This window comes from Argiope bruennichi, chromosome X1 (genome assembly GCF_947563725.1).
Source record: "Argiope bruennichi chromosome X1, qqArgBrue1.1, whole genome shotgun sequence".
NCBI lineage: Eukaryota > Metazoa > Arthropoda > Arachnida > Araneae > Araneidae > Argiope > Argiope bruennichi.
Genome location: NC_079162.1, coordinates 55,195,916 through 55,208,352, shown reverse-complemented (window position 1 = coordinate 55,208,352; position 12,437 = coordinate 55,195,916). Strand labels below are relative to the sequence as shown.

Here is a 12,437-nt window from a genome sequence, read left to right as displayed (position 1 = left end):
ATATTATAATAGTCAGCACAGGGTTAAATCTAGAAGTGGCTATTTAACAATACAAATTTAGAGGGATCATTCCATTTTATATCCCCTCTACATCGTACAATTTTTTTGTTGATTTCAATTTAATCTCTAGGTAAGCAGCATTTAAGAAGTAAATATTATAAGAAACTGAAGTAAAAAAAAACATGAAATAGTGGCAATATTCAAGTGTGAATATTTCCAGCATATTGCTAGTGAAACATTTGCAAATTTAAATATAATTTTAAAAAAAGCAGAGGTTGTCTTCCCAAAATTTTCTCGCATATTATCTAGTAAAAATGTTATTCCTCTTCCCCTGTATGAAATGGCGGATACAAGAAAAGGCCGCAAATGATTTGTATGGCATTGACGAACATTTGTTACAAAATATTGATCTTGTCGTGAATTTAACATTTTTATTGAATCTATGGGGTGATATTTAGCGGTTTTTTGACGATTAATGACTGGCATGTGATTAATGGTACTCGAAAATCGAATTTGTATTTTAGACGTGTGTTTTTTTTCTTCATCCGACTGAAATGAGAATTTGACGCAGAACTACAACTTTAGTCACAAAATCAGTTACCAAATTTTATATATTTAAATTTTTGAATGGTTGAATGAACGCATTTAAATGCTTTTGAGAGTACATACTGACAGATGGTCAAACCCTTGACGGATTTGGTATCACATTTAACAGGTATCAAAAGGTTAGATATTAAATCTGTGTACCAAATTTTATCCATCTAGCTTATTTCATTTTGTAGTTATCGTGTTAGCTCATAATCGGACAGCAGAATATAAAGACTTTTTCTGAATGGATTTCATTCATTATTTGATAGAAATCTACAAATGTGGTGTAAAGACAGTATACCAAATTACAGACCTGTAGCTCATATCGGTTTTAAGGTATCTTTGTCACAGATAGACAGAGTGAATGTTAAAAATGTGTTTTTCAAACTCAGAAAAGTCTGAAACATGAGGATTCGTCAAAATCTCGAGTGTGAACTTTCAGAGGATTTAAGTACTTTCTCTATACTTCCTATACAAGAAAGTAAAAAAATATGGAAAATTACAAAGCTCTTTAATACAGAGTTTACCATGAATGTGGGCTTGTGAGTCAATCACTTAACTGCATAAAAAAACTACCATGAAGCCACAACTGGGTTTGAAAACACGAAAAAAAAACCCTAAAAATAATTATTTTAAATTTAAATATTCTTTAATCTTAATTTGAAAAATTTATAGTATACGTCCCTTATAAATCAAATGAAAGCGTAAAATTACCCGATAATACTACAAAAAAAATTTTGAGGTCTTAGTACTCCCCTAAGTTGCAGGGTAGCTAGAGAGTTGCCTACTTTGATTTTTTGATAATCAAGCCGTGGTAATAATATAATGCAACTCTAATGTATTAATCTATAGCCAGGGAAGTAACATGTACTTAAAGTAAATTGACTGTGCTGCATTTATTGAGAGGGGTTGCAACACTTCTAGCGGTGAAATAAGAATGTCACAAAAATAGGTATAAAATAAACAGATCGGGCAAAAAGTCCAGTTAAAAAAATATGTGTTATGCCATAATAAAAGCACAGGAAAAATTTCATGGAGTAATTTGTAAGATTGGTGGATAAATCGAAAATATTTTTGCAAACTTTACAGATAACTCCATGAAACTTATTCCTGCTTTTTTGTTATGGTATACCATACATTTTCTGATTGAACTTTGTTTGGCCGATATCCATTTATTTATTTATTTTTATGACTTCATTATTTCGTCGCTAGGTGCACTGTAACTTGTCTCAATAAATTCAGCATAGTTACTTTACTATAGGTACACGTTACTTCCAGAGCTTCAGCTTACTTCAGCTATACGAGACGCTGTTTTGGATTTATATGGCCTAAAGGGACTTTACTGATATATATATAGCTTAGAAAACATGTTAGATTTTGTGCCAAATAAACAACAGTTTCGAGAAGTTATGTTACATAAGTTCATTTCAAAGAAAACTGCAGCAAAAACACATAGGTTGCTATAAGACATTTACGGAGAGTAAGTCCCATTTGCAAAGACTGGTTTCGGTGATTTAAAAATGAGGATATCAATGTAGATCATAAAGAGTATATTAAGTCATAAAAAATCAAAGAAACAGATTTAAAAGCATTACTTGACGAAATCCTCAATAGTAAATAATGCAAGTAACCGTTAATTAATTTGAACGAAGCGTCGAAGGAGACTTGTCCAGAATATGGTCAAATATACAACACGATAATTTTCCAACACAACAATGCTCGCCCATATGTTGCCAGACCAGTGAAAAATATTTAGAATTACTTCGCTGAGATGTACCTATCCTCCGTATTCACCAGGTGTTGTTCCTTCAGACTACTATTTTTTTTTCATTTTATGCTGGTCCCTTTCCGGAGAGGGGCTTAATTCCCACATAGATATCAAAAATTGGCTTGATAATTGGATAGCATCTTAATACCCAGATTTGTTTCTTCGTAGAATTCGTTTGTTGCCCGAAAAATAGACAAATGCTGTAGTTTATGAAGGGGAATATCTCGAGTAAATCAATCTTTAATATTTGTAACAAACCAATGTCAGTTTTTTAATTTAAAAAAGGATCGTCATATTTATAATACACAACAATAAAAGAAACATTCTAGCCAGTGGAAATCGCGGGTTAGAAAATAGACTATTTTCCAACTCGAGGAATTTCGGGATACATAGCAGGTGAATAAGGATAATTCTTTTATTAACCGTAGCTGATATTCAGCATCACCTATGGTTGATGAAGAAATTAGTATCCTTATTCTCATTATGTATGAAATTAGCATCCTTATAGACAGCACCCCGAATCAACGAAAAATAACACTTCTATAATCTCACTCCTAAATCAGTCACTTTATAATGACTATCACAAGGCAGAATTGAGGCGAGAAACTTATTACACAGATGTAAACCGAATTTTAAAATTTTTTTCCTTACAACTCTCCAAAGTAACCGGGTCCACAGGTGCATGTCCCATTTACTGGATCACATGAGGCATCATTTTTGCAGTTGCATTTCTGTTGACAATCTATTCCATAAGTCATCTTTGGACACTGAAATTCGCAATAGAGTCCTGTATAACCAGGAGGGCATTCGCAGTCTCCAGTGAAAGGATTGCAGTTGGCTATTTTTTCACATTCACATTTGTTGCTGCAATTAGCGCCGTGGAAGTCGGGTGGACAAAGTTGTTCACAAAATTCACCCGTGTAGCCTGAAAAGAAATAATAAATAAAAAAAAATTTCAATAATGTAAAGGACTTCTTTTTAAACATTTATTGTCATCATTTGAAAAAAAAAATGCGCTCAAATAATTTTTTTTTTAAGTGGGCTACATTTTTAAGAAAAGTGCGCTTTCTAATAACTATGAATAAAATTAAAAATTTCAAAAGCAAGCTTTTATTAGTGTGCTAAGAAGAAATAAGTAATTTTTAATAAAAATCAGAAGAAAAAATCCAAAAAGATTAACGCTCTGAAATACTCTAAGTTTAAATTTTGACCTTATTCATGCATATTTAAATTTGTAATGAATATTTAGGATTTTTTTTTCATGTGATATTCGTCTTGGATTAATTTCGTTACCATATTTTTTTTCAATGCACCATTTTTTTTTTTTACAAGCACAATAAAAAATATAAACAAAATAACCCGCAAGTTTATTCAGATTTTGTAATGCTTACGAACTATTAAATGCTACATATGATATTTATCATGGCTTAATTTTTTCCATTTGCTTATTCTGTTACTAAATAACAACAAAAAAAAACATGAATGCAATATTCCCCAAGCTTATTAATATTTATTAATGTTGAAAAATTATTAAATGCTGTTATCGATAATTTATTCGAAATGAAATTTTAAAAAATCATTTTGGTAATAAAATTTTGAAATATATATGCAAAAATGTTCCATTTCCCTAAAATATTTTATTATGGTAGAACGAAGTGATTTTTTTTTTCACTTCCACTGGGACGCGAGGAGTAAATTTAATACAAGGAAATAGTTAAAAACTCACCAGGAGGGCACGTGCAGGCACCAGTAACCGGCTGGCACGTAGCTCCGTTTTGGCATATGCACGGGTTGGAGCAACGCATTCCGTATCTCCCATGAGGGCATTCTTCGTCGCATCTTGGGAAAAAAGAATTATTTTTCACATCCATATTATTTTTAAGCAAAATAAAAATCTCTCTAAATGTGGAACTTTTAGTTTGGAACATCGCTCAATGATAATGCTTTAAGATTGATTCGTCTGCATTTTCATTGCTCGGTTTGGCTACATTAAGCGTTAAATTCTGCGCGTTAAAATTTTTATATCAAATAATTTAACGAAAGAATGTCAGCCTCAGAGCCTTATTTATAAAAGTGGAAGTGAAAATTTTCCTTTGAAGTTAATGTCCAAAGAAAGGAGTTTTTTCTTCTTTTATTATTGTAATGGCAATAATTGTTAAAAGCGCTTATTATGGGAGTGGTTTCCCCAAAACTTTCTCCCATACTCTTTAATAAATTTACTTGTGTTTTTAGTAACCGTATGCATTGGCGAACAATAGTTACGAAAGAGCCTATTACAGTACGATTATTTTAGTGATCAATCTCTGGGACGCGTTTAGTACACTAATACCATAAAACCGATTGTATATTTTCGACGTCTTTTTTCTGACCGATTAAAACTAAAATTTGACATAGAACTGCAATTGTAGTAACAGAATCACATGTAAAATTTCACTCATCTAAACTGTTGCCTTTTTTAATTATTGCATTAACACGAATGCAAATATGCAGCATGACAAATAATTAACTTGTTGACGGATTTTATTCAAAATTTGGTTCTCTGGTTCATCTGGTTCTCTTCATTTTGCTGTTATGTTAACTTATATTCGAAGAGGAAGACAGACAGACTCTTTTTGAATGGATTTCGTTCAAAATTTGATAGAAATCGTCAAATTTGGAGTAGAGACCGTATACCAAATTTTATCCGTCTAACTCAAAGCGTTTTTGAGTTTTCGCGCTCACAGACAAACGGACGGACAGACAGACAAATATAATTCCAAAAATGTAGTTTTCAAATTCAGGAGAGTCTGAAAAGGAGAATTCGTCAAAATTCCGAGTTCGAATTTTTTGAGGATTATAATATTTTTATTTTGTACTCTTCCTTTATGAGAAAGTAAATATTGTTACAAATTAAGTTTGAAATTAATTTTGAGAAATTTATTAAAATTAAAGAAAAAAATAGCTAAACAGAAATAAACTGAATTAATGAAAAGCTTTTATTAAAAATCTTTAAGTGGTGTAAAAATGGGGGTCTTTTTTATGTGATTATATGTTCCGGTTATTGAGGAAAAACTTATTTCGACGAGTATTTAATTAATTAAAAACCTAATTGGACTTCAAAAACACTTTCGTACTGAGAACCTATTACTCAAGAAATAATTATGAGTCAAATTTGGTATCCTTGGATTAAAAGGAAAATTTAATTTTGTTTTAAAGATCTTTGCATATGCAGTTTACAAATAGCATGCCTGTCTAGAAATATTATTATGTTAAAATGAGCCGATTTTTTTTAAACAAATCTGCGTTATTTTAAATAAAACATGAAAACAACAATTATCTAATTTAGAGATACTAACTTGTCACCCATGAATCCAGGAGAACAGAAACAGGAGCCATCTTCTGGATTGCATTTGGCTCGACTGCTACAGTTGCATTGATACTGACAATCTACACCAAATTTATCTCTTGGACATTCCGTGTCACACTTTTGACCAGTAAAACCTGCAAAGCATTCACAGGATCCTGTAACGCCATTGCAAGCTCCATTTTCGCAGTAACACTTTTGAGTACAGTTCAAACCAAAATAACCTGGAGGACATTTATTTTCGCAGAATTCACCTATGTAACCTGAAATAGGAATATATATATATATATATATATATATATATATATATATATATATATATATATATATATATATATATATATATATATATTTGACTATTATCTTTATTTTTCGCATTCAGTGTTAAACAAACATGATAATAAAATATGTCTGATATTTTTGTTTTGATTAAACAATTATAAATTCTATAATACATGAATAAAGCAATGAACAATAGTTTTATATGAAGCAGCGTTTCATATAAAAGATGGTTAAGTTAAAGCGTGACATGGCTGAGGAGCATGAATCAAAAGTTTCTGTATACTCCGACTGTACTTTTACCAGCATTATTAAAAAATAGCAGATTAATGTCCATCTTAGTAACGAATTGCCCGCAACGTTAAGTTTTCTTCAAAGCGATATACAGATGAGTGTGAATGAAACTGATTAACTGAAAATTCCCTTATACTAAAGTTCATTTAGACCTCTATCTCGGATAATAATTAGGTCACTTTAATCAAAAGAAATTGCTATTTGTGACTTTTATTATGCGTCCTTGACTCACACAATTGGCCTGATTATAAAAAGAGAATCAGAAAAAGAAGGCTGCGCATTTAATTGTACTGTGAAGACATGAGCACTGATTAGCATTTGTGTTGGATTCATGGACAACATATGTTTTGTTGCATTTAGAATCAGGGCGTAAATGTAACACTTTTTGGAGGAGCGCCATCTATTTTTCAAGAGAAAATAATCTATTGGTTATTAAAGTAACAGGGTGCATTTTCTGCGGAGAGACAAGCTCAGAAAAAATAATAGATCAGCGACAAGCCCCCCGATTTCGAAAGGTAAATCTGCTATACCCGTGGGATTGCGAACTGCTCGCGTTCTGTTGTGAAGGTAATTGGTAAATAAGCGGCGTTCCGTAGAGGCATGTTAAAGATTGTCATTCATAGAACCATACATCTTAATAAAGTGTGATGACATGATCTCGGGAATAAATAATAACGTCGCTCATAAAGAACATATGCTCAGAAAGCGAATAAAGAGCTTTCTAGAAAGAAAGAGTAAAGACAATTCTTTAAAACGAATATAGCAGCTTATTAGTATATAAATTGAATTCATTCTCAAAGACAGAACGTAGAATGATAAAATTTCACATTTTAATCAATTTCAATTACATTTTGTTCAGTCTTTTTTAATCTTCAAATTTGTTGTAATGAGATTATAATTCAAGCCGAGAAGAAGGAAAATATAATAATTTTTGTTATAAGAACGGAGAATAATTTGAATTTCGAATAATAAGCCTTTGAGGATATATTACACACATAAGCGAATTTAAAACTAAAAAGAAGCAATTGAAAAGATGAAAGGGCTGCGAAAACGAAACAGTTAAATAGAATTTATTTTACCTGCAGGGCATACGCAAGTGCCGCTTTCTGTCAGTGTTCCATTATTTTCACAAAAGATAGCCCCTGGAAAAGAAATTAAAAAATTTTGAAAATTCAGTTGCTATTAAATGGTTTAGATATGACACTGTTATTTTTATTTATTCAAGATCCTTGAAATTGGAGTAATACTCAATATAATTGAAATAAACCTTCGAAAAAAACTGCGAATTCAATTACATCGTTATAAATCGAGTTGAATGATTAAAAACGTATTATTTTTTCGAACTATCTGTTATCACGCATTGTTAAAAAAGGCATATGATAGGAAAAATATTAATAAAAAAAAGGTGAGGCGATCATCACATAGTTGAAGACAATGGTTAAAATGGCGTATCATATAGGAGGGAAATATAGATAATTTTTTGAAAAATATAATGTATTTTTCCCATTATTTTTGCCTTATAATCTTTTTCATCTATTTAACAAAAATATTTCAAATAAGAGCAATTTAAAGAAAATAAGAGAAGCCTACCTTAAGCATGAGTTTAGAATGAGAAGTTTCTGAATTAAACGTGGTCAGATGAAAGAATCGGAAAAATATCCGGATTTCTTTTATCTTTGAGTTGATTTACTTAGCTCCTTGTAAACTAGTAAAAAAATTACTGAGTAAAGAGCTTTCTTTATTCTCGAAGCATAAAGATTCAAACTTTTTTTAAAAAATTTCTAAACGATCTCCCTGGGCTGCAAAATTGTAAAAAAGATTATTTTATCTTTCCTGAAAATTTTAATAGTAGACATTTAAAGTATACTGCTGCGATCAAAAATTAAAGGGAAAGTATTAAAAATCGTTTTCAAACTTCTATGAAATATTTTCACTATTTATATAAGCTTCTGGCAATCCTCTGTTTTTGATATTATATTATCGTCTAAAAATAATTTTTTAAAAAATGTGATTAGAATTTTTTTTTAAAAAAATTTTTCAATGATCGGAAGTCGCTTATGAAAAATCTAACAACTAATTTGATTTCGAATCAAAATATTCAGAGGATTTCATATTACAACGGAAAATTACTAAAAAATAAATAATTGATTATATTGAGAAATGCATGAAATACAATAATTGATTACTAATGTAAAAACTTCCAGGTAAATACAATAAAATCTTTGTTGAAGAGAAATCAAAATATTTGACTCAATATTTTAATGCTTTTAATACTTACGGACACAAGTACTATTTTTTTCTTCGTATCCTTTGCAGCAATATTGTATGGTTTGTGTCTTCTCCCGAACTTCTGTTTTATGCGACACACCATACATTGTCCTAAAAATTTGCATGTTAGAAATTAGTTTTAATTTCATGAGAAACATTTGCAATCATAGAAAACCTGTTCCAAAGCACTTTATCTGAATTAATTGAAAAAATCTTAATTTACAAAATATGACACTGAAATTTTTTAGATATTATTCAATGTGTTCTAAATATTCCGATTTGCTGTATTTCATTTAATATGTTCTAAATACTGCTATTTGTGCTGTGTTACATTTAATGTGCTTTGAGTTTGGTTTGGTTTAGTTATATTAACATCACGTTTAGTTAAATTAGCGACCCAATTTACAGCAACAATAGGGCTATTTTGCTACGTACATCGTAATTTTGAACCGCGGTCAGATGACGAGGACGACATCTGAACTGGTATTCCCCTCTCCAATTCCACACCACACCAGCGGGAGGACGTTTGACCTTGACGAATTTAACATGCACCAGACCCCTTCACACGACGGCTTTTCGGTGGAATTGGATTCGAATGTGAAACACTCCGGTTCTGAGGCCCAGACCTTGTCACCATGCCACCTCGGCCCACTTAAGGTGCTCTGAATCTATTTATTTCAAATGCCCAGAAAATTGGCTATGACGCCATTAGATCTCTAATCTTTCAATATTTCTGAAATTTACACTTTAAAAACACAAGTGCAGAGCACGAGTCAAGACGAGTAGCATCAAAAATTTGATGTTGTCTGCACAAAGGACATAAGGAAGAGTCACAAAGCTCAAACTAATAAAAGTATACGGGCAAACAATCATGGACTGTAGTAAGGTGGAAAAGTGCCACAGCTGCACTTCTAGGAAAATCTGGGATCGACTGTGTATCCTCAAGCAGTGAGACCCATGGCTCACCGACAAAGTCACATGTGCTCTGAATGTTCCTGTTTGCAATATTCCATTACATGTGTTTTAAAAATTTCTGTGCCGGCGTCCTGGCATAGGGAAAGAGCGTTTTTCCCGTGATCTGGGCGTCCTGGGTTCGAGTCCCAGTTTGGGCATGGTTGTTCTTCCGTTGTTCTATCTGTGAGACGTGTGAATGTGCCCTCCTATAAAAAGGGGTTGTGCAAGCGAATGAGTGATGCGTGATTAGCAAAGTTGTCCTATTGGCCCTAGTTGGCGCTACTAAAAAACAAGAGACGCTCCCCCACCGGCTTAAAATCGCTGTCTTCGTAACAGCGGGTTTGTCCATGGCAAGTGCCATAAGAAACAATAACAACAACAAAAATTTCTGTTTGTTAATACCGGAATGTATTATTCAGATATTAATTTAAATGTGAAATAAGAAAGACTCGAGGAAATAAAAGTCAGTTGAGGAAATAATCCTTCAATTTCCTTCGTATGTTGTCTTTGTATTGCTTTTGCTTTATATTTAAAAAGGGCCGCGGTGGCCTGGTGACAAGATCTCGGTTTCGGAACCGGAGGGTTTCAGATTCGAGACCCGATTCGACCAAAGAACCGTCGTGTAAGCGGGTGCACGTCCGGGCCAAACGTCCTCCCGCTGGTGCGGTGTAGTGTGAAGAGGGGGTGCCAGCTCAGGTGTCGTCCTCGTCATCTGACCGCGGTTCAAAATTACGAGGTCCGTCCCAAAATAGTCCTAGTGTTACTTTAAAAACGGGATGTTCATATAATTAAAAACATGCATCTAATTTTAATATAAATCTAAATTTAATTCTACTATTTCATGACCGCTGTTAATAATCTTTTAATAAATTGAATATTAATTCATATACAAAAGTTCCGATGTCAAGGAAAAAAATATGGAAATTATATGATTTTAATTTTCAGTCGTATTTCAATCTTTTTTTTAAATCCATTTTTGATTCATCAACAGAATACAACCCTTTCTAAATATCCATCAAACTTTTATTGAAACACCCTAAGCCATCGCTTTTTAAAAATGGCAGGAAAATAACTCACAATAAAAGTCTTATTTTTAAAAGGATTTCATTCTTCTAGATATTTAATTGTTTTTGAAGGTCACTATATTCTCACTGATGAGCAGATTTCTTAAATAAAAGATGAAACATATCTTTATACATGAAAATATCTTTTTACATTAATTATTTCATCTATACAATGAAGAGAAAATCGAATTGGTGCAATTGTGATCATTTAGCTCTGAATTTAACAAATGCAGAAAGTATCCTAAATGTGAATTATATGTCTGAATTTCTCATACTTTAGAATCAGGATTCAAACGAAATAAATTTAATAACAATAGCTAAAAACACTTTTATTACATCTGATTGTTTGCTAAATGCTGTTTTGAAGATGTGCCACGTCATTAAATTTCATTTAGACATTGAAAGAAATCCTCCTCAGCTGCTATCCAATCTGCGCAAAACAAATTACAAACAAAACAAGATTCGAAAAAGTGAATAGGCAGGTGCACTACATTTATACTTTCTGGGTATGAGATTAAATAAAAAGTTAATTCCAAATACTTCATTCATTCAATAATTATTTTACAAAATGATGCATTTAACACGCTTAAGATACATATATCTGATATAAAACTACTCAATATAGTATAGTTTTAATGCTTGTACCTTACCTGTACGTAGAGCATCTGGGAGGGACGCTGAAACACCAAGTCGTTGTTCTAATTTGATAGGGACGAGCATAAGTAATCCATGCTGTATAGTTGACTCTGAAATTGTCCCAAGAATATAATACCAATCATTGAACTTATGATATTCGCTTATAAAGCAATAATATTTTCTTTGTGAGAAGTAAATTTTATAATTATGGACCAATAAATGAATAAGCGAGTTTTAAAGCCATCATTCACAAAAATGCAAGCGTGCAGAAAGCTTCGCGTTTCTGCAAAATAAACTGTTATTCCAAGCATTAAATTTATTGTGCATATGATTCAATATGTGCAGAATGCATCATTGAAGGAAAAAAAACCTAGCATATAATTTTTTCAAAGCAAAAAGGGACTATCAGCTCTAAAACCTCTCTCTAAAATCTAAACACTTTTCTTCCAGTAATTTGCTCATTAGATTAAAAAAATTATTGCATATATTACGTGAATATGAATTGATTTCACTAATGATATTTGAGGAGTACCCTTTCCTTAGTAACAAATGTTCGAAGCACTTTCCGATGTCTATCTCAATATTTCTAAAATTTTTTAATGATGGCATACATTCTACGTTACATCATAGCTCTTTTCTATATTTTATTTTACCACCAAATTCCCTTATATTTTTCTGCTGTAATTGCAATACCTTCAGATAGTTGAGTAGTTGGTAATTCATAGGTTAAATAGATATTAGTTGGAGTAATGATTTACAAATGCTAAACATGTTTTCCTCTGCCTAGGAGTTTCGCTCTCATGAAGAATTACAATTTTTCTCAGCATTAAGCATTTCTTTTTTCGTATTCTTTATACAGTCAAAAATGACATTTAAAGCTGGTAAAATGTGGAATTCCAAATCTAACAGCTCTGTCCCTGAAAAAGGTCCATATCTTCATCCATTTATAAGGTGCTACGATGAATGTCTTATACTAAAAAGAAGTATCAGTTCATCAACTACAGAACCACTTGAGTGTTTAAATCGCAAATTTTGCTACCAATAAATCTTAGCTTCGTAACAAAAACTCTTCATTTTAATCCCCATTGCCCCGACACGTGCCAAAGAAATTTCTATCCAAATCTCATAGTTAAACCACCGAAGAGAAAAATTTTGGTCTCTTCTGCTCTTGTGTCGCGATGTAGACTGACGTATTTCTGACCACCACTTATTCTTTGTATGCAAACTATGTCTTCCGTACTGA

At 31.9% G+C, this 12,437-nt stretch overlaps 1 protein-coding gene across 4 annotated transcripts in view; it reads right to left on the bottom strand.

Annotated features, from left to right (window-relative positions):
- Nucleotides 1–12,437, bottom strand: part of LOC129958563 (multiple epidermal growth factor-like domains protein 10) — an 83,692-nt gene that overhangs the window by 34,831 nt on the left and 36,424 nt on the right. For 3 of the 4 annotated variants that reach the window (XM_056071111.1, XM_056071112.1, XM_056071110.1), the window contains exons 3-8: nt 11,209–11,304; nt 8,551–8,651; nt 7,352–7,414; nt 5,692–5,962; nt 4,083–4,195; nt 3,008–3,281 (exon numbers count right to left, since the gene is read on the bottom strand). In XM_056071111.1, coding sequence (XP_055927086.1) covers nt 3,008–3,281; nt 4,083–4,195; nt 5,692–5,962; nt 7,352–7,414; nt 8,551–8,651; nt 11,209–11,304 — 918 coding nt within the window. The remainder of the gene's footprint in view (nt 1–3,007; nt 3,282–4,082; nt 4,196–5,691; nt 5,963–7,351; nt 7,415–8,550; nt 8,652–11,208; nt 11,305–12,437) is intronic. The other variant, XM_056071113.1, reaches the window with a different exon arrangement.